This window comes from Gossypium raimondii, chromosome 4 (assembly GCF_025698545.1).
Source record: "Gossypium raimondii isolate GPD5lz chromosome 4, ASM2569854v1, whole genome shotgun sequence".
NCBI lineage: Eukaryota > Viridiplantae > Streptophyta > Magnoliopsida > Malvales > Malvaceae > Gossypium > Gossypium raimondii.
Window position 1 is genome coordinate 13,195,485 of NC_068568.1, and position 24,374 is coordinate 13,219,858.

The 24,374-nt window shown below is 32.0% G+C and overlaps 1 protein-coding gene across 2 annotated transcripts; it reads left to right on the forward strand.

Annotated features, from left to right (window-relative positions):
- The first annotated feature begins 17,421 nt into the window (after positions 1-17,421).
- LOC105768216 (WAT1-related protein At2g37460) lies at positions 17,422-19,484 on the forward strand. Of its 2 annotated transcripts, none has more exons than XM_012588029.2 (7): positions 17,422-17,720; positions 17,833-17,895; positions 17,985-18,101; positions 18,181-18,436; positions 18,517-18,678; positions 18,768-18,919; positions 19,012-19,484. In XM_012588029.2, exons 1-7 carry the CDS (start codon positions 17,539-17,541, stop codon positions 19,220-19,222), a joined length of 1,143 nt encoding a protein of 380 aa, XP_012443483.1. In that variant the 5' UTR covers positions 17,422-17,538; the 3' UTR covers positions 19,223-19,484. The 2 variants fall into 2 exon arrangements, with proteins under 2 accessions (XP_012443483.1, XP_012443484.1); XM_012588030.2 differs by having other exon boundaries at positions 17,425-17,720; positions 18,181-18,427.
- The last annotated feature ends 4,890 nt before the right edge of the window (positions 19,485-24,374 follow it).

Here is a 24,374-nt window from a genome sequence, read left to right on the forward strand (position 1 = left end):
ATCTGTTTGTTTTAGTCTTATAGGATCTCTCTTGCTAAGCCATCTATGGCTTCTTCTGTAGTCGGGTGTGGCCATTGTTTCCACCAGATTATTCTTGATCAGATTTCCATTATTGTTTTGATGGTTATGTATCCTTATTTCCTCAGCGAATAGTTTTTATGTTTAATGTTTATTGATAAAAAACTAATTTTATATATTATAATATATACAATCAATATTATATAATTAAGGTACGTTGTTAATAATTATTGATCCTTATACAACTATGTTATTATAATGTAAATTTTTATTATTTATAACCTAAGAAAAGGTTAGTGGTTTAAAGTTATTCTTCAATTACTATAATCGATTTATCAATGAGAAATAAAACATCATATAACCTATGATTGATCCCAAAAACATAACTAGTATTGTTAGGGATCGACTCGAATAAACAATGAAATAGAAAAGGTAGAGAAGATCAAACCCACAAAATTTTCGCGAAAAAACCTCTCAGAGGAGGATAAAAAACCACAGGCAAAGATAAATTCACTAAATCGGAAAAAAACGAAAAATACAAAGATGGAGATAAAAAGTAAACCCCAAAATCCAAAAATAAGAAACCTCAAAACTTAAACACAAAATACTATGAAAGCTTGTAAAAGATAATACTTAAATGTGTTATGAGTTAATCTTTCTGGGGTAGAAAAGGGTCTATTTATAGACTAAATTCGTAGGTTAAATAATCTTCAAATAATCTACGCTAAACAGAGTTCGACTCGGACACATAATAAAAATTTAACTGGAAGAAGAAAATTGAGAAAATTGAATGACACGCTGCCATGTCGCGACATCCACTATCTTGTCATCGCGACGTCATGTCTACTTCTTAATCACCTTCAGACATACTAACTTCTAGAGTGTGAATACTGCAATAAAATAGAGAACTAAAAGGCGGTATCTGCAAGTATACCGGTTGAGTTGTAATATAGTTTTTACAATGAAGTAGGTGAGTACTCCGAGGATCGTACCCAAATGAGGGCAGTGGTAGATCAATTCTAACCTAAACACTAAAAGATCTAATTAGTACTTTAAAATAAATTATAGTACAAGCACATAGAAAATGATTTCTTAAGGTTTTATAATAATAAAAATAAAATAACATAAAAGAAATAAAATTTATGAGATAGAAGAGTAGAGTAAATCAAATCTCGATTATGGGTGATTAGCTCGTTTCGATAATCCCCATCAACTGTTACTTTAGGTTCCTTGTTAATCAACTAGCTGCTACCCTAGTAGGATCTTCCGGTCTTTCACTAACATAACAAGTCAATAAGAACAACTTATCTTCTAACCTTACAGTTCAGATTGGCTTGGGGTGAAGGTGTTCACGAATGGGCAATACCAATTTTGGGTTGATTCCAACCTTGGTGACTTCTCGAGATTGTTAGGCCCAGGGTTTGATTCATATTCTTTCTTTCCAAAATAGTTGATCCATTGAGTTACCTTACAAAATAGTTAATAGATCATACCTCCACTCTTTAATCCCCCATAGAGGGATTAGTTCCTCATGGCTTTCATAGACAATATGAAATCGATATAAAGAGAAAGCTTGCTAATTAAATCGACAAGATAAAGTAAATGAAAGAGCCTGAATGTATTGAGATTAATTGCGAATCTGCAAAGTTTGAATGCTTCCACAATTCAAATCTCTTGAAATCCACAAGAATAATGGAAAGAAATCTAAAACCTAAGAACGAAAAAAAAACTAAACTAAATTTTGCATAGAGAATTTAGGCTAAAGGAATTGTGTCCACAACAAGTGAAAAATGAGCCTCTTTATAGCCTTTAGGTGGCCGTCGTCCTTAACCCTAGGTTAGGTGACGTTCCTAAGCTTTAGGTTTGATTATACAAACCAAAATGCCCCTGCGGCGTATTTAATTTTCGTTACAGAGTCATTGTCGCAACACATTAGGACCTCTGTTATAACAACCCATTTTTTAGTAGTGTTAGAAACAGTGGTTTTAGGGCCACCAAATCCGACAAGTAGGTTCATAAATATTATTATTTGATATTTACGAGTCAAACATGGTTTTAAAAAGGCTTTTGATATAGTGATTTTTGTTATATAAGTGACTTGTTAAGTTCAAATGGTATGACCCTGTGGCCATGTGGTTTTAGAAAATGAGGTAACGGGACCTCGTTTCTATAAACTGAGCCATGAATATTTTTATATATATTTACGGAGTGGCATTAAGGCAGTATTAAAGTTTCGTCGAAAAATTTTGACGTTTCGATGGTTAATTAATTAAAAAAGACTAAATTGTAAAAGATGTAAAATTTAATCACTATTTGATTTGAGTGATTAAATGGTTAATTAAATAAAGGAGAATGGACTTAAATGGTAATTAGACCATTCAAGGTGTTAGTGGGCAATAATGCACATGAATTTGATGTTTTATTTAATTATTAACTGAGGTTAATATAATAATTTGATAATTATATTAAAATAAATAAAACAAAAGTTTTATTCATCTTATTCAAAGCTTCATCACTGATTTGAAAATGGGGGAAGAAACCATTTCTTTTTCTTGGAGGTTTTGACAACTTTACAAGGAAAATTGGTATGTGATTTTAGCCCCGTTTCTTGTAATTTTTATGTTTTTGAAATCGATGCAACCAGGTCTAGCTAGTCGGTACCTTCAATTTTGAAACTGTTAAAAATTTTGAATGTTTCCATTGATGAACCTTGTGATTTTAGATGTTAAATGATGGATTTTAAATATTAGTTGTTATTTAAAAGTATTTTATTAAGTGATTTTTCATGAATTTTCTAATTAGGGACTAAATTATTAAAATAGTAAAATGAAATTATTTAATGTAAAATTATTCCATGAATGGGATATTTTGGATACCATGAACACTCAACTAAGCTCAATTTTGGGTAAAATGGTTAATTTGCATGTTTTGGGCTCAGGGACTAAATTGAATAAAAGTAAAACTTTAGGGGTAATTTTAAAAAAATAAAAAAATGAATAAATTTCATAAAATGAATTTTTTTATTGTAAAAATTAATAGATTGAATGAAATTATTAATTTAGATCAAGATCGAGTGGAAAATCGAGAAAAGTGGAAAAGTACCAAAATGCCCCTGAACTTTGGTTTTCTGCAATTTAGCAAGGTAAATTCGTATGAACTTTATTCTGTATAATTTTGATTAAATTAAATGTTAATATGTGATTATATTTTAATTAAATCAATATATATATTAGTATGCAATTTATCGTGTTATGAAACGACGTAAATTCAATGACGTACGATGACTACCGAGCCCCGTTTGAACCTTAGAAATTTGTAGGATACAAATGACATGTCATTAGGGTTTTCATGATTCGGGTGCTGGTTCTGAATGTCTTACCAATGTTTGAGGTCCGGTATGTGTTGCGGATACTCCACAGCTCGTGTGAGGAGGCCTATTTTCATAGCTCATTTGAGCATTCTGGTTCACAGCTCGTGTGAGCATACATGTACAAGAATTGACGGATTACAGTTATATTAGTTAGCACAATATGTATGAGTTATCCCGGATATCCAATTGTATTTTAAATAGTTCAACGAACATTATTCAGATAAGAAACGGTAAGAGAATGATGTGTATTATGACATGTACATATATGAACATCCTTGATATGATGATACATAGAAATTATGTAAGTTGAGATGAGTAATAAACTCAAGTGTTACATGTTGAGAATAAATGGTTATCCATGTTGAATTTATATGAAATATGTTCAAGTATGCTAACATGTGTTGTTGTTTGATGCTTAGGCATGTGCCAAGCTATAGGTTGAATGGTATTATGTTTACTTATAGGTTGCATTGAAATGGTAATTGTCCAAATGGAAATGTGCTTGTGTTCATGAAAGAGTAGTAAGGTTTTAATTATGAAATTTCTTATGAAATAATTTATCATAAGGTTAATTCCCAAAAGAGCTATGTTTAAATGCACTAACTTGTGGCTATGGTTGATGATATGATTATGTCTTGTGTGTTATGCATTTGCAACGAGTGCGAAAAGGTACTGAAATAGTAAGTTCATACTTGAAGTGTAAAATGATGAAAAAGGGAATGATAAGTTGAACTAATGTTGTTATTTAAGCTAAAGAAAGTAAATGCAATGGAAAGTAATGAAATGCAAATGAAAATAAGAAAATTTGAAAGGGGTTTAAAGTTATTTAAAATCCGACTATACTAGGGATGATATGTATATGTGATGTTGTGGATTTAGTCACTCTGTGAGTTTTTGAATATGGTTTCATGAATCTTGCGGTATTGGTATAGGATTTTCCTTGATATGTATAAATTTCATATTTGAAATAGATTGATATGAATAAATTTTATACAAGCTTACTAAGCATTCATTGCTTACGTAGTTTTTTTTCTGTTACTTTTAGGAGTATTGAAAGGTCAATTGGGTTGGAAGTTTATTGGAGATCTATCACACTATCCAGCATTTATATTGATAGATTTCAATATATTAGCTAAGGTTATAATGGCATGTATAGGTGAACTTATGGTTGATGATTAGCTGAATGTTAATTGATGTGTTTGGCATGTATATGTCATTTTGGGTGATGTAGCCTTGGTACATTTGGTGCCTTGTTGATATGTGTTAATTTGATAATGTGTTAAAGCATGTTTGAATGACCAAAGTGATATATGATGAATTGACCTCAACATGGTCAAGATATGGTATGCTTTTGAAAGGTTTTGAACAAGATATGGCATGAATCTAATATGGTGTGGTAATTATGTAGCAATTATGTTATGTTTGGGCATGGAAACAAGTTAATTGATAATTGGATAAATATGCACATATATAGGTGTTTGGTTGATGTTTTAGCCATTATGTTTTGGCTTGTAAATTTGGTATTTTGAATGATTGAAATGGTTGATATGTGGATATATGTATGTGGCCTTTTGATGGATGACTTTATAGTCTTTATGATGCTTTGATGATAGAAGTTGAACATGGTCATTTTGGTATTAAAAAATGTAGTTGGTATTTATGGCTTAGATGCTAAACATTAAATGGTAAATTAAGTACATACGAGTGTGGAATTGATATGTGTAAAAAATGGTAAGCTTTGGCTAAACTAAGCATTTAGTTATACATGTTTAATTGTTGTGATTGAGGTGTCTTTTCGGCATATTGTTCGTATGAATATGTACCTATTTGGATAGCTTGTTGTTGTATGTTTTGGTGTACTTTGGGATGCTTAATCACATGTGGTAAATTGATTATAGCTGTGTGCATGAATGGGTGAGAAAAATGGCTTGGAAATGACCTATTTTTCATCCACACGGCCAGAGACACAGGCGTGTGTCTCAGCTGTGTGTCACACACGACCAAGCGACACGGCCGTGTGTCCCCTGTAGGTTTTTAAAGGTTATGTTTCGAGAGTTACACGGCCGTGTGACCTCTGTAGTTTTGAAAATTTTCACTTTTTCTTGAAAAATTCTATATGTTTCTGATTTAGTCCCGACTTGTTTCTAATGTGTTTTTAGGGCCTCGAGGGCTCGTACAAGGGACAATATGTATTTCATTGATTGATTTTTCTATGATTGATGTAGTGAATTGAATGTTTAAATTTTTTTTATAGTTTTGAAACGTAAACTCCGATAATTCTCCGTAACCCTATTCTGGCGACAGATAAGGGTTGGGGGTGTTATGTGTGTCGCTACATAGCAATCAATATACTCCTCTTCAGCTATTTTTAGATGTATGTAGTAACAATCTCAGTCTGTGTTGGGACATTGAAGGCGGACTTGAGCTTTCTCCATTTCATTCCTTATGTTGTGACATCGAGTCATCCGTGTTGCGACATAGCGACCAATATTCGTTTCATATTCCTTATAATGGTCTCCTGAACACTCATAAAGTGTGTTATCTCACCCTTAGGCCTCATTCGGCCCCTAAGGTCAATAAAAGACTCAATTTGCACATTTTATTGAATGTAATTAAAACTAAGAAAATTTAACTAAAACATAACGAAAATGCTTGTATTAAAGCTCCTTAAATGCGAAAACTAGTATAATCTGCTACACCGAATTACGGCAAATCAAAATCCCCCACACTTAAGTCATTTCTTGTCATCAAGCAACGTAAACAGAAACAAGAAATAAAAGTGACAACCCTTGAGCAAATATCATACATGTATTGACTTTGGAGCATATGACTTAGGCATTTTATGCTTACTACTAACTTTAACATGATGAATAATTGACTTACCACTTTTGATATCAAACATCTAAGTTTAGTATGTTACAAAATATACAAGTATTTAACATGATGAATAATTGACTTACCACTTTGATTACCCGAGTAGAATACAAATAGTCATTTATGCATATGTTTAGTATGATGACTATTCGTGTATTAAGATATTTAAGTCGCATAGGACTTTTCGACTTGTAACGTTTTAAGGCTTAGGAGAGGTATGGAGTTCAAAGATAGACAGCATCAAAAGGGTTACAAACACAAAAATAGTTTGGCACATTGCATTGATCCCTATTCTTCCCTTCTTAGCAACCCTTACCTGCTCATTGCTTTATTTCTCCTTCTCTCACCTTCCTTGTCTCTCCATATATAAGAAGTCATAGCATGGCATAGTAACTATGGCTAGCCTTACGAGTTTTTATGCACCAATGAATGTTTTTTTCTTTTGCGACTTTGTCTTTTTTCTTTTCTTTTTAAATACATCTCACTCATGAATGCATTTTCATTGGTTTAGGACTTTTTCTACTCATACTAATTTTCTTTTTGGATTTGTCTTTTTGTTTCACATATTAGGCTAACTTATAGTTCCTATATCACACCAATCTTTCCTATTTCACTCTATTTTTACAACCTCTGTCATGATGTATCTACTTAACCCTCAATACATATGGCCAAACGTCTATAGTCGTACAATGCAAGACAAACGAGAAAGGGCAAATACAAATTAACATTTTTAGGCTCTAAGTTTGTAATAAGGTTAATCAAGAAGTGTCAACAGGCTCAACAATTTGTACTAAAGGTGAAGTAAAAATAGGTCAGCATTTTGGCTCTGTATGTGTTTCAAACAATGCCTTGGGTCATCCCTAAATATCTCGACATGCACAAACTTAATCAACCAAACAAACTCAAATTCTACCATTTATCATTCATACTAGAATGCTCATTTCCTTGTATTTTCTATATCACTTGGTACAGTTGATTGCTTAATGCCTATTTATAGTGTAACATAAAGAACTTTAGTAGCCTAATAATCGAAAATTTAAAATCACCTATCATTCTGCAAATTTTATTTGTAAGCACAAGCAACCTATGTACACGCTCTTAACCAATCACTTGTATTTCTACAAGCTTTAGCATACCAAAAACAAGAAAAATCAAAGAAAAATGTAGAAATAAATAAATAAGTTTTCTCGGTTACCCCTCCCATACACTTTAGTTGACCCATTGTCCTCAATGTGTTGCCCATAAAAAGTTAAGGAAAGAAGTTACCTGATTGGTCGTGGTTGCTCCAACTGCTAATGATGGGTACTTCTTTCTTTGATCATGTAAAGATCAAATTGTTTGTGTCTCCTTCGTGTTGGGTTCCTACATAGAAAACCTAAGCAAAATATAACTAAAAATCTACTATTAACCCTACTCCTATATTGTTAGAATCAAAATAATCCAAAAATTAATACAGGTCTTTTCGAAACAAAAATAAAAATGTTCAATCCTCAACATCATCATCCCATTGTGGTACCCACCTCATTTCTATCGGAACTTTTCCCTTTTTTTTGCCATGTGTTTTGTGAGAGCTCGTACCCATTGAAGGCGCATGGTGAGTTGGGCTTCGTATAACAATCCCTTTTGGTGTAGAAAATTATGGCTAAAATGCCACTTCATATTCGTCCTCCATTCTAAGGTACTCTTGAGCAACACCTTCCTCTTCAAGATTAGCCCCCTCACCATGATGAGTCAGAGTCGGCCTAAACATGTCCAGGGGATAATTTGGAGTGTGTAACCCATTTTTTTTTGCAAATTCTTGGAGTACCAGGCCTGTTTCCTGCATCCATCTTATCATCTCGTTGAGTTTTGCTTCTATGTTTCCATGGGCTCCCTTCCTATCCTTCGATTGATCTTTCTGTTTGAGTGATGTCAGCACTTCTATTTTTTTCTTCCTCCTTTGATTCCATTCTGTAATTTACTTTCACTGAAGCTCAACGTACTGGGTATAAAGTGTGTCTCTAATGATGCTTCTTGTTAGTTTCATAAACTTTTCTTTTTCACTCATTGGCACTTCTGCCTGGTGACATAGTGCTATTACTAGATGGGGGAATAAGAGTCTAGCTTTCTGTCTCCATACACATTGTTTCATTTCTCGAAAGATCAGCGCCCTACACAAATATGTTTACGCTATAGAATACCATATAACAAAATAGCTCGAAAGACGTTAACATTAGAAACATTCAATGTTGGTGCAATTATAGTGCCAATGAATTGCATCCACATCTTAGCAATAGGAAACATAATGGCCTGATTGAAATTCGTTAGAAGCTCTATGTCTGGCCTATAGTTCTAACTCCCCCTACATTGTATTAAATATTTTATAACATCTTTCATGTCAATATTTTGAAATTTGTCTAATCAGTATTATCAATAAAATCTCTTTCATAAAATGGGATGATATAAAATTCACAAATATCATTAGGGGAGATTTGAATGTCTTCCCATTTTACTTCAACATCAGTTATCACTACATTATAGCCTCGTTTAATCACTTGATCCTTAAGGGATACATAAAATTCTTAAACCACAGGTATGATTGCATTATTCATGGTAGTAACATAGAACTACTCCTGTTGATGGTAACGAACCAAAGTCTAAATTTCTTTACGGTGGACCATGGAGCGTTCGAACCCTCATTCTTGGAGTAATGGTCTCCCTTGCGACTCAAGAAAATACTTTTCCATATTAACATTATGAAATCGAGATGAGTCTGAAACCCTTGATGTTTCTCGAACCATGGTCCTCTTATTCTATATAGGAGGCATTTTATAATCGAAATTTCCAACAAAACAGTGAATAATATAACAGTAGTATGAAAAAATGATTACTTAAACTCAACTTCTTGGAAAATACTTTCGTTTCTCCTTCAAAGACTTGATGAAGACTCCAAATAAAGCTTTAAACGTTATGATGAGAGGTTGGTGTGTTTTAAGGTTTAAGATGGAAAAGGGGTTTTAAGGTTTGTGGAAAAGGTTAGTGGTTTAAGAGGGTTTTGAGGTTTCTGTCCTTCTCATTGATCAAGTATGGCTTTTTAGTAGTACTTTTTAAGGTGATTTGTAGAGGGATATGGAAAAAATATTGAATTGCGCTACTGAAGTTCTGCTTTTGTGGGCTTTTAAATTCATCCATCATCCCGCAGATAATTCCCTTCAATGGTTCTCGTAAGACTCAAACACTTCGTAACAGCCAAAGCTTGATACTTTTACACATCAAATGTTTAATTTGATTGAAACCTGCTGTATAATCGTAAGTTCTGCCAACATATAATTTTCCCACTCTTTTCAACATCTGGCAAATTCCCGAATCTATAAACTTCTGGGGTGCTTGATGTAGAAATAAGGATGTGAAAAGGATGGTCAATTCAGGCCTATCCTTCGAAACTATTGGTTTTGATTTTTTTTGTTCTGTGAATTTTTGAATTGACAAACATTCGTCTATTAACTTAGTCTTTACTATAATTGTCTCTATTGGTGGGTCCATATTATATTGTTTTTGTAGTTCAACTACGTCAGCATTAACTGAGATTTCTAGAATGATGAGTTCCATGTCGATTTGATTTTTCAATTCACTATCCATTTTCTCCACTAGCTCCATATATTCTCTTTTCGAAGTTCTGTTTGATTTGTATGAATATTCTTCTATCTACTGAAGTGGATAATAGTCTGGAAGTTCTTCACAAGCGTATATGATGACATTCTCCTTTCTGCTCAATTTCAGACTTCGCACCTCTTGGTACCCTTCTGATGGCATATCATCGTGGTCATTATCATCTTGGGGAAGAACTGGGGTTTCTTATCGGTGTTGACTTAATTCAAGCATTAGTAATCGTTCATTCTCTTAGATCTCTCAATCTTCATAGACCCCTTCTTCGTAAATATCTTCGTCATAATCGAAGTCTACATTGGACCACATATAATAAAAATTATTCATTACTTTGTGTTGATTGATTATTTGGTTAATAATGTCTATGATTTTTGAAAAAAAAAACAAGTGTTAGAAGTGTTAATTAACAAATTAAATTGAAAGTCGTATCTATAACCTGCAAATTTCCTAATAACTCTTTTAAAATGAAAAAATTAAAATCAAACTAGTGGCGTTTCCTCCTCGGCAACGACGCCAACAACTTGACCATCTCCGGAAGTACTACCATCCAGAGTGAGAATACTACAATAAAATAGAGAACTATGAGGCGGTATCCACAAATATATCCACAAGTATATGGGTCGAGTTGTAATATAGTTTTTATAATGAAGTAGGTGAGTACTCCGAGAATCGTACCCAAAAGAGGCGAGTGCTAGATCAATTCTAACGTAAACACTAAAAGATCTAAGTAGTACTTTAAATAAATTATTGTACGAGTACATAGAAAAGGATTTCTTAAGGTTTTATAATAATAATAATAAAATAACATAAAAGAAATAAATTCAAGAGATAGAAGAGTAGAGTAAATCAAATCTCGATTATGGGTGATTAGCTTATTTCAGTAATCCCCATCAACTATTGCCTCGAATTCTTCATCAATCAACTAGTCGCTACCCTAGCAGGATCTTTTGATCTTCCACTAACATAATGTGTCAACAAGAACGACTTATCTTTCGACCTCATAGTTCAGACTGGCTTGGGGTGTAGTGTTCACAAATGGGCAATACCAATTTTGGGTTAATTCCCACCTTGATGACTTCTCGGGGTTGTAAGACCCAGGGTTTGTTTCATGTTCTCCCTTTCCCAAACAGTTGATCTGTTGAGTGACCCTACAAAACTGTTAATAGATCATACCTCCACTTGCTAATCCCTCATAGAGTTTGAATGAATCCACAAAGTTTGAATGAATCCACAAAGTTTGAATGCTTCCACAATTCAGATCTCTTGAAATCCACAAGAACAACCAAAAAGAAATCTAAAACCTAAGAACGAAAGAAAACTAAACTAAATTTTACAAAAAGAATTTAAGCTAAAGGAATTGTGTCCATAACAAGTGACAAATAAGCTTATTTATAGCCTTCAGGTGGTCGTCGTCCTTAACCCTAGGTTAGCTGGCATTCCCGAGCTTTAGGTTTGATTGGGCTGACCAAAACACCCATAATTCGTTTTTAATCTTCATCATAGAGTCATTGTCGTAACACACCAGGACCTGTGTCGCGACATAGCAATCAGTATACTCTTCTTCAGCTATCTTCAGAGGTATGTCGCAGCACTCTTAGTTTGTGTCGCCATATCGAAGGCAAACTTGAGCTTTCTCAATTATGTTCTCAATGTTATAACATCGAGTCATCCGTGTTGCAACATAGTGACCCGTATTCATTTAATACGCCTTTTAATGGTCTTCTGCACACTTACAAAGTGCGTTAGCTCACCCTTAAGTCTCATTCGACCCCTAAGGTCAATAAAAGACTCAATTTGCGAATTTTATTAAATGTAATTAGAAATAAGAAAACATAATGAAAATGCTTGTATTCAAGGCCTTAAATGCGAAAACTAGCTTAATCTGCTACACCGAATTAGGGTAGATCACTTCTCCCCTATTTCATCGTCGCGTCCTTATGAAGTGGCATGGCGCATCCTCACAACATCACTCTCAGTTTGTGTCTTAATTTGATTGAAATGTGAGGCATACTCCACAGATCTCCACCTTAACTTGTATTTCTATAATGTCTTCTTTGTCGAGCCCAACACGGGACTATCTCAAACTTTGCAGGATATTAAGTGAGTCAAACCGTGCTTGAACTTTGAAACCAGAAGACTTCTAGTCTTCAACTTGTACACTGCCAAATCAAAACTGACTCGGGTTTATTTTCCAAAAACACAGTGCTCTGTCTTTCCAAATCCTACATCCAAAACAGAATTTCTCTTATTCAAAAAAGTCATACATTTTTCCCTCCTATGACCAAATTGTTTTTTTTTTCAAATGAGTCGACTCTGACTTCTTAATTGATGAAAGACTTGTTGTTTTACCAGTCACCGTTGAACCTTGTAGAACATAAGGACTACTAGTCTTTTGACCTTTCATCAGAATGACAGCTCCACGAAACACTTTTATTTCACTTAACTCGATGTTAATTCTACAACCCTTCGAGTCTAACTACTCAAGGAGATGAGATTCTTGCTTATATCAGGTACATGCCTGACATCTAACAGTGTCTTGATTGTCTCGTTGTGCATCCTAATCTAAATGGTACTTATACCGATTGTCTTACTGGATGAACTGTTCCCCATTTAGACAACTCCACATTCAACTAAACCATATGTGGAGAACCGATCCCTGTTGGGATACATGTGGAAAGAATACCCCGAATCTAGGATCCATTCGAACGTAAACTTGGACCTTTCGGCCGTAGACACCAATAACCAATCATTACCCTTTTCATCAGCTGAATTAGCATTAGCTAATTCTTCCTCGTTGCTTTCAACATCCCTCTTATTTCGCAATTTGGAACAAGCTACCTTAATGTGACCTAACTTCTTGCAGTAGTGACACCTCATATCCCGATTCCTTAATGCTACCAAAACTGAGGTTTGCCTATCTAAATTTTTATTTGAACTAAATTCATTATTAAGTTTTTCTTTGCTCAACAAGTGACCCTTCACATCCTCAAATGAGAGTTTATCTTTGCCATAAATCAAGGTCTCCTTGAAAGACTTATATAAAGGGGGTAAAGAGCACAATAATAGTATAGCCTAATCTTCATCATCAATTTTAACCTCAACGTTCTTTAAGTCACTCAAAAGAGTAATAAATTTACTGATGTGACTCTAAGCTGATCACCTTCGTCCATACAGAACGTGTATAGCTGATGTTTCAACACCAATCAATTAGTTAAAGACTTTGTCGCGTAAAGGATTTCTAACTTTTTCCACAAGATGGATGTCGTTTTCTACATCAACACCTCCTGTAATACACTATTCGTGAGGCACAATTGAATTGCAGACAGAGCCTTCTCATCAAGATCTTCCCATTCTGACAAATCTTGATTATCAAGCTTTTTTTCGATAATGACCTTTTTTCAGACCATTTTGAACTAGAATTGGGGTCATCCGAACTTGCAACAAATTAAATTTTGTGATGCCATCGAAATTCTTAATGTCGAACCTTGTTGCTGCCATCTCCGAATGGGTTAAATGCAGAAATCGTACTAAGTTCTAATACCAATTTGTAGAGGATTGACCTGTATAAACAACGAAATAAAAAAGGTGGAGAAGATCGAACACACAAATTTTACGTGAAACCCCCCTTCGAAGAGGATAAAAAATCATGGGAAAAGATGAATTCACTAAATTGTCAAAAACGAAGAGTACAAAGATTGAAATAAAAACTAAACCCTCAAAACTTAAATACAAAATTTCCTGAAAGCTTGTAAAAACTAATACTTAAATGTGTTATGGGTTAATCTTTCTAGGGTAGAAAAAGGTCTATGTATAGGCTAAATTCATAGTTCAAATAATCTACACTAATCAGAGTTCTACTAGGACAAAAAATCATAATTTGACTAGAAGAAGAAAACCGAGAAAATTGCATGGCACGTCGCCACTTCATGACATCCCCTATTGTGTCGTCGTGACATCGTTTCTACTTCTCCCCTGTTTCGTCGTAGTGAAGTTGCATGGCTCCTTATTGAGACGTCACTCTCTATTTGTGTATTAATTTGATCGAAATGCGAGGCATACTCCACATATATCATTAGTTCAGAATTTTTATATTATTTCTAGAACAATTAGAAATCTGTTTTATTTATTTTGGTCATAGTGTACTTAATAGTGACCATGACCAATTTATGGTCAATACAAAACTAAATTCTAGTTATCTCATATTTCTAGAATTTGACCTTACTCCTTTATCTATAATTTTATTTTATTTTAGGGATAAAAACTTAAATTTAATAAATTTAACTTGCATTAAATCTGAATATATTAGGACATAAAGCTTATGAGTTTGAGAATTGAAATGAGGAATTGTTAGGTTGTCGAGATCTATAAAAATAAAACTCACTTGAAAATATAATATTAGTAGAAAGTACCAATTACGGTCAGTAACGACAAATATCAATAATAATTTTATTTCTTAAGCAAAAGCAAGTAAATAAAAGAGGAGTTTTTATAAAATGAAAAACTAAATTTAAATTAAAAACTAAAATGAAGAAATCAACAATTAAAAGCTTAAAAAAATCAATGGGAAAAAACTCTAGCCAAAAGTAAAATTTCTTTTTGATTCATAGATTCAATCATTGATGCAATGATAACTTAAATACCTTTAATGAATTAGTTCTAGATGCTAACTCAACGTCGGACAACCAATCTCTCTTTACTTATTCGATAACCCAGAGGCAACTCGTTTGAAATTACTTCCCTAACCAATAAATAACCTCGTAACTCAACACCTAAGATTTAACTTATCAGCAACATTAAGAACTAGAGAGACCTAATTCTAACCAACAAACTCACCTCAACAAGATTCATTTAAGCTAGATCACACATTCAAACCACATAATTGTAAACTATGATATAAGCAATTTATGCAGTTTGTCACTAGTATTAGAATGAATTAAACAATTACCAATTTAGTTATTCTACGTTATCAAATCTTGGCGGATATTTAATAAACCTGAACAATTTTAATTAAAACAAAAGATGTGCAAATACAAAAGAAAAAAGAAGTATTAAGAACCAATTAGATTTTATGAATTTTTGAATCAAACTTCAATAATCCTTTGACTAAAAAGAAGTTTAGAAACCGATGAAGAAAATAAAATACAAAATCAAAATAAAACTAAGAGTAGCTATGTCTAGATATCTCTCAAGTCTTGATCTAATAGTGTCTATTTATAGGGCAGAAATAATATAAGGGAGAAAATAAAAAAGTACCCTTCATTAAATAAAGCAGAATTTTTCTAGGTATTTTCGATAATTTTCGCATCAAACTTTTAGGTCATTTTTAGGCACGTTCATGACACTTTTGGGGCTTTAGTCGTGAAATAATTTCGGTTAGATCTTTTAATTCACCCTGAATCAACATATTATTGGCCCAAAATAGAGGTTTATAACTCAAATTATAACCAAAATATTAAAATTGTACTCCCTAAATACATAATAAATAAAATATAAAAATAAATCGTATGCTTTAAAACATAAATAACAGAAATGAAAAGAAAATATTAAAAAACTACACATTTATCAAGAATTAATAAAACTTCTATACTTATTTTTCACTGATATCTTCCACCAACTTAAGCAATCTGTCAGACTTTCTAAACTAGTTCTTACTTGTCACAATCATTTTGCTTGGGCTAACAGTATGAGATTAGGAGTGTAATTCCCCACCCAATCATGCTTCAAAGTTTGTGTTTGACTTCTCATAAAAGTTACAAAATATTTGAGTTTGAGCTTAGACTAAAAAATATTTTTTTATGAAAAAAAAAAACTAAATTACATTTGCGAATTACTAAAATGAAATATTAAAATACTCCAAGTTATACGCTCCACGTACCAAGAGGCAAAAATTGTTCTCAACCTTTCGGATGCTTACTTAAGAATGTATTTGGAGAAAGAATTAAAATTCTGAAGAATTTTAAATTTTATTAATTCAAAACGCAAATTGTTAAATAATTATTTTAGGAAAATCAAATTATCAGGATATTAAAATTAAAAATAGTTTAAAAAGGAATAATTAGGTTAAAAATAAAAATATAAAAATATTCTATATTGATATCATTAAATTTGTAAAAGTTTACAATTATTCTTTTAAAATTTATATATTAAAATTAAATAAAAATAATTTTAAAGTTTAAACTTTTTATGTTATAGTGGGATCATGTATTTAAATGAAATAAAATAACTAAAAGTTTGATACAATATTAAAGATAGAAGATGGGGTATCATGGCTCAATACCAAACAAATGTTTACCAAAAACTTTAACCACCGTTCTATTCAAGTCAATATCACTCTAAAGATATTTTAGTTATATTATTATTCACTGATGATGCATGAGACTGATGAACTGACTTAGGCTCGTTCTTGACATTTTTGGGGCCCTGGCAAAATAATAAAATAGGGTTTTAGATTTATTAAAAGTTGGAGAAAATTTTTTTTAGTCCTTTAAAAGTTGGTAAAAAAAATTCTGGGGCCCTTAAAAGCTAAATTTTTTTTGGGCCCCTTAAAAACTGGAAAACAATAATTTAGACCCTTTTCAGCCTTGGGTCGGGCCTGAACTGACTATGCATCAAATATTATTCCATAATGTAATGTTTATAATCCCTAACAGGAGGATATCTGATGTACTGTTAGTGCATAGATCTCATACACCATCAATTAATTATAAGATGACACATCATCACTCGTGTAAAACAAAAAATATTGAAGGGTTTAAAAATAAATATAAACAAATTTATTTGAAAAATAAATATTAATTATATTTATTAAACATAAATAAATATAAAACATCAAATTCAAGACCCAAACCTCAAAACACGAAATACAAAAATTAAAAGTCAAAACTAGAAACCTAAAACTCGAGATCCAAAACCTAAAGGAGAAACAAAATAATTATAATTATTAATATTTAATAATGTTTAAATAAAGTTAATTTTATTTATTTTTCAAGTGATTTGATATTTTTATTTTATATCATTGGTGATGTATCGTCTTATTAATAATTAATGGTGCACAAGACCAATACATCGGTAGTGCATCAAATATTAATCCCTAACTAAAGGAGAATATTTGATGCATTGTCAACATCCATGAATAATAATATGACATCTCATAATTAAATAAACAAAAATAATAGACTTATAAATAAATATTAATAACTTTATTTAAACATAATTAATTATACATAAATGCTTAAACCTTAATATTTGTTTATGATAGATATTAGATAGTGTTTAATTATGTTTAAATATAATTATTAGTACTCCATTAATTTATATTTTTAATATCAAATAAAAATAATTTGGCCAACTGGTTAAGCTGAGGAAAAAACAGAGTAATAGAGTACGTGGGCAGGTATTGCGAGGGTCGTATTAGTAATATAATTGTTTTGGCATAAGAAAATGACCTGTAAGTTTGGTAGAATTTGGCACTAAAGTGGAACGCCATCTTACTTATAAATAGGAAGCAACAGATACCACAATTCCCTCATGAGTGCATCACATCATTAACTTCAATGTTCTATAAGTTTTGAGAACTGAAACCAGTGTGCATTCATATATTCATAAGATATTATATTACGAAGAACCTAGGAATGGGTTCTTTAGGTAAGTTCAAGCCATATTTTGCTGCAATTTTCCTGCAAGTTGGCCTTGCAGGAATGGATATCTTATCTAAGGCTGCTCTCAACCAAGGCATGAGCAATTATGTACTCGTCGTCTACCGCCACGCCATTGCCACCCTTGTTATGGCTCCTTTTGCAGTCATTCTCGAAAAGTATTTATATCTATCTCTACATATATAATACAGATATGTGTAACAATGTAATGTTTGTAATTATTGTAATAGAACTCACATGGAAGCTTTGAACCTTTTGTTTGTTTGATAGGAAAGTGAGGCCTAAGATGACCATATCAATCTTCATCAAAATAATGGTTCTCAGCTTACTGGAGTAATTATCCAATTTGAATTATGAGTTCCTTTTTGTTTTGAACATCATATAATAATATCTGACAAATGTTTGTATATATCATTTGGCAGGCCAGTCATTGACCAAAACTTGTATTACGTGGGGATGAAGTACACCACTGCAACCTTTGCAGCTGCCATGTATAATATTCTTCCTGCCATTACCTTTCTAATGGCTTGGATTTTAAGGTATAAACAGAGGAACTCAAGTAATCATAAACATGGACTAGTATTGATTTTTGTTTTTCTTTCTAAAATATGTATGCAGGCTTGAGAAGGTGAACTTAAGATCAATCCGCAGCCACGCAAAGGTTTTCGGTACCCTTGCAACGGTTGCGGGAGCCATGGTGATGACACTGATGAAAGGACCAGTGCTTGAGTTGTTTTGGACCACAGGAAGGATTAATAACCATGAAGCAGCTGCCAAAAACAGGACGGATTTCCACGACACCATCAAAGGTGGTCTACTGATCTCTGTTGGTTGCTTCAGCTATGCTTGTTTCGTGATTCTTCAAGTAAGTGAAGTAAGAATATTATTGCAGTAAAATTCTTGGAATGTATTTACTTGTCCATTTGACATTGACATTGGTGGATGTTTTAATAGGCAGTCACGTTGAAAACATATCCAGCTGAGCTTTCTCTCACGGTTTGGATATGCTTGATGGGAACACTTGAAGCCACCGTAGCAGCTTTAGTAATGGAAACGGGAAAAGCTTCTATTTGGGCTATTAAATGGGACACCAAGTTACTTACAGCTGCATACAGTGTATGAACTTTTCACCTCTGTTTCACTTCTTTCAACCCTGAAATTAAACCTTTTTTTCCTTTATAAATTCAAAATGTATGGTTTTGCAGGGTATTGTATGTTCAGGACTTGCTTACTACATTCAAGGAGTGATAATGAAAGACAGAGGACCTGTTTTCGTTACAGCTTTTAGTCCACTTTGTATGGTTATTGTAGCTATAATGGCATCTTTCATTCTTGCAGAACAAATGTTCTTGGGAAGGTAGTCTTCAAACTCATATCACCATAACATATTTAAAAGCAAAAGAAAAAAGAAAAGAAAATGAAAATGAAAACTGAGGTTACAATTTGCAGGGTGATTGGAGCTATCATCATAATTGTGGGTCTATATCTTGTGCTGTGGGGTAAAAGCAACGAATACAAGTCTCAACAGCCATTAATGGAGCAGCAAATAGAAGCAGCTAAATTAGATATTGGTACTAACAACGAGAATGGCAGTTTTGATCATCAGGCCATCATAATTGATGAAAAATCACAAGAGAGAAGGGACTCAATTGTGGTTTAGACTTTGACCATTTTCTTCAAATGGGATTTGATTCACAAATATGATATCCACTACTGTTTAAGAGAGATGAAAGCATTAACAAGTAGCAATAATGGGGTAGTGGTCTCTGATTCAAGTGTAACTTCCTATCATCCAACGTATATATATGACTTTTCCATTATAAAATGTTTTTGATCAGTTGTCGGCCCTAAAGGATGATATATACATGATCAAGCAATTGTAATCATTGAGCTTAATGGAGTTCCTTTTCTTAAAACAATAATTTATTTTCTAAACATAATCAGCATTATTTGTTAACATAAAGCATATTAAGGCAGATTTATTTGGTGTGCACAAAAAATTGGTGGCCCTGCCTTTCAATAAAGGAACATGGATGCTTTATGATAATTGTTTCCCTTCATGCTTCCCATATATCGATATGCTGAACCTTCACAAGTGGCATCTAAAAACGACTCTTGAGTAGGGGTGAGCATTCGATCGAATCGAATCGAAAATTTTCGAGTTAATCGAGTTTTCGAATCTCATTGTATCATCCTAACTTTATTTGAAGTTTTCTCGAATCGAGTCGAGTGAGATGGAATTCGAATCGAATCGAATCGAATATATTTGTTCGAGTTAAATTTTAAAAAATAATTTTGGGTCCTTGTAACCATTGTCACCCATCGTAATAAAATTTGTCCACCTTAATCAAATTTTTTATTAACTTTCATCACTTCATAATTTATTTATTATTTTTTATATCTTGGTTAGCTTCTTTGCTTGCTTAGTTGTTTCAATTATCTTGATTCTTGTCACTATGTATTTTAAAATTAAAAATATATTAAATGTAAAAATATGATTTTTTAATGAAAGTTATTTTAAAAATAAAATGTGAAATTGATACCAATATAAAATTTTAACACGAATATTTTATGGAATAATTAATAATTCAATTTTAATATAAATATTCAATATGACTAAACAATTCAATAATAAAATAATATAAAATGTGAAATTTAATTTAATAATATAAATAGTAGATATAAATAAAATTATTACTATTTATGTTTAGTGATTTTTGGATAATTTTGATTTTTATTTGAGAGTAAAGGGTGAGAAGTAAAAGTTTAGGGAAAAATAAAAAGTTTTGGGAATAAAAGTTTGAGGAAAGTAAATAGAGGGAGTAAAATTTTGGAGGAAAATATTAAAAAAATTGGAGGGGGAGGGTTTGGGACAGATGGGAGGTGGGATGGGAAAGGAATAAAAGTTTTAGGGGAAAAGTGGGAGGGAGTAATAATTTTGGGGGAAAATAAAAGGTTTTGAGGGTTTTTGGAGTAAAATTTTGAGAAAAAATAAATGGGAGAGTAAAATTTTGGTGAGAAATGGATTTTGGGTAGATTGGGGGGTTGGGAGGGGAGGGGAGTAAAAGTTTTGGGGGGAAAGTGGGAAGGAATAAAAGTTTTGAGGGAAAAGTAAAAAGGTTTGGGAGTTTGGGGTAAAAATGTAAAATATTATAGTTTGATATTCGAATTATTCGAATTATTCGAGTTATTCGAATTCGAAAACTCAACCCGATATGAACTCGAAATTCGAAAAAAAAATTCGAGTTGATTCAAATAACTCGAATAACTCGATTCGTTTAACTCGAAATTCGAATTTTTTTTCGATTTTTTCGAGTCGAATCGAATTTTGCTCACCCCTACTCTTGAGAAGCTAAGTGGAACATAAGAGTAGGAAACCTTTTTGTCAATAAAGAGCACCGGCAAAAGATGCATTTTCTTTTGGTTAACCGTGGTTTCTCGTTCGAGAGGAAGCCTATAAAGTATTATTTGTAAAAGTTCACAGAGATTTTTTTACGAATTTGAACTTGTTGAGGGGATTGGTTCTCTTATTAAGAGAAGTCTTGGAAGTGTTATTCTCTGAGTAGCTGATCGGACTCTCGAACAATAAAGGTATCATGCTCGAGGTGTCTATGTTTGATTTTAGCCCCAAATTTTTGTCTCTCTACTTTGATGAGAATCTAAAGGGTTACACAGAGTTTTGATGGGGTGCCTAGACACCCCTTTGGGCTCTCCTTGGAGTAAGGAGACAAAAACTCGAAACTAAAATCGAGTATAGACAGCTTGCACACAATATCTCTACTGTTCGAGGATTCACTCAATTGCTTAGAAAATGATACTTCAAAAATTTCCCCAAATAAAAGCCCAGAACCCATGCCCTATAGATAAGTTTAGTGGCACCATACTTAACCATCAATATCTTGTAGAACCATCCATGAACCTTTGAAAAACAGTCAAATCTTTTTCATTCATCCAGCATTCAAGATTAACGACATGCCATCGAGATAGCAAGTAAGCATAAATGCGTTACTTAGCAAGTAACAAATAACATTCTTCTCAACCCCTTGCTTATATCTAGTTCCTCCGCTCACCTACAAGTACAACATTTAGTAACAAATTAGAAAACTTAGTACAAAATTCTGTTGATACAGAAATTTAAGCTTGAAGCCAATAACTACAGGAAACTTACCTAATCATTAAGATTACGAATTTAGATCGCATTTATAGTGAGATGTGGGATTGAACTGCATGTAATGGTTAGAATTAAATATGAATAAACAGCACCATTCTATCCTTGATTATATCACATTGAATTTTCAGCTACCTGATAACCTTCAGCCTATTCAATCAGTTATTTCTTTCAAATAGAGATAAAAATTAAATAAAAATATTTAATATTTATTAATATAAAATATAAAAGAAATAAAGTTAAACATCCAATCCTCCATTGTTCACATGTAGGGACTGAATAATTAATTTTAGAATTTTACGGTTATGTCTTTTCTATTTTATATATTTACATGATGGTCCTTAATGTGGTATTGTGGTTTTAATTTATTTCATTTATTTTATTATCGAACCTTTCTCGTTCTTTAAAATTTTGATAAGAAAATTCTAAGTTAATTTTTTTCTTTATTTCATTGATTTTATTTCAATTTCATCTATTAGGACATTCATCAAAAGGGAAATTTTTTATTTTGATACTTCAAATCCTAAGTCAATACTGTGTCACCTAGCAGCCTGGCTAGCTCTCACATATGAAGCTTTGTTGTGTTATATATTAATGCCTTTGTGTTGTTTTTTTTTTCAGTGTAAGAGATGAATGATAGAGTAAAAATTGGAAAGGAAGATGGATTTATTCGCCATATAGCTGAAAACAACATTATATTCTTTTTGCCGAAACTCCATTTAATAATGAAAGGCATCCTGTTTAATATCTCGATACGAAGCACGAGATGCTTTATTAAAGATGTGAAACTATATCTTTCAACTTTAAGAATAAAAACTTTGCGAGTTTAATTGATTTTTAAAGGCAGAAAATTTTATCTCCAAGTGCCAAAATTAAGTAGTCGCAATTGAAATATAATTTGTGAAATTTATTATGATTTTGTAAAAGAAAATGATAAATTTCAACACTATTTATGATTGATTTAATATACTATGTAAAACATAAACTTTAGTTTTGTCTTGATAATCTCTATATTAAAATAGAAATTGGGGATAGAAGTGGGTCGAGTATCTACATTTTCTTGAATAACGTGAATATAAATCTTCAAATTTGTTTAAAAATTTAAACTAATTTATTATACACAATTTATCTAAGTCAAATCTAAATCTAAATCTAAATTAAATATTATTATTGATTGGATATCGAATCAACAAAATTCAAATTCAAAATTTTTGTTATAAGCACGAAATTTTATTAGGTTTGAATTTGTCATGATTTTGTTAATAGAATAAATTTAATGATAATTGTGAATTTATTTAGTTTTGCATTTAATTTGTCAAATATGGTCCGATAAATGTGATTTAATTCCAGTTTTAGAGTTGATTTTATAAAAGTTAACTGCTTATATTATTAGGTAATTGCTAATTTTCATCAAATCAAAGATAAAGTAAACCTGAATTAAACACTAAAAATTTAAAATGTTATCTTTAGGTACCAAAATGTATAGTTTTGAAAAATACATGTATCACATTGGGAAAAAAAAATACAGGTACCACATTAAAAAATGAGAAACTCAAGTACCAAATTATGCATTAAGCATATAGAAAACTTTAGTTTAAAAGATGGATTTTTTAAAAATCATTAAATCTTTGAAGTTTTGAATAATTTATTTTGTGCATTAACTTCTATTAATGAAAATAGTTAACGTTATTTTTATTCTTATTTGTTCAATTTTAAATAGTATAAAACCTAAATTGCCTCGTCAATGATGTGCTTGGATGAAAATTTTAAAATTTTGAAGATTTTAATAATACTAGCATTTTTGAGAATTTTATTTTAAAATTTATTAAATAAATAAATTATAAAAGAAGAGTGATGCTATTAAAAACTTTGATCATATTCCCCGTTTGTGGGAATCAAGGTCATGGTTTCCATGTGCTCTACCAGCTGAGCTAAGATGGCATACATTAGATTCTTTCTAGACTTTTGGATTCTGTTGTTGATCATGGGATTTTCAAATTTCGTCCGAAGTGTCACAGGATATATTTTGCTGATGATTTGCTTGTGTTTACCAAGGGTACATTGGATTCAGTTGTGGGGATTCTGAGTGCTCTCTCTCAATTTTATTTGATGTCTGAAATTTAATTAAATTTTTCAAGAAGTGTAATTTATAGTTTTGGAATTGCAAATGGGGGAGATTGAGCAAATTAGAGACTTTATTGGTTTCAAAATAAGCAAGCTTCTTGATAAGTACTTGGGGATCCCTTTAATGACTAGGAAATCATCTGACAGGGATAGTTTACCTTTGTTTGAGAATGTTAAAGAGAGAATTTCTAATTGGTCTGTTAAGCACTTGAGTGATGTTTGCAAAATTCAACTTATTCAATCAATAGCGTTTAATATTCAGAATTATTAGTGTAGGCATTTTATCTTGCCTAACTCTATCCTTAAAAGAATGAATCAATTGTGTTCCAATATTTTTTGGAAAGGGTAGGATGTTGCTGCTATTGGAGCTAGGATTAATTGGAGTCATATTTCTTCACCTAAACATGAAGGAAGCCAAGGTATTAAGTATTAGAATAACAAATTAGTTAGTTTGGTTAATTTGTTAGAGTTATTAGCAGTTAAGTCAATTTGTTTAGTTACTCTTAACAACCTTTAATAT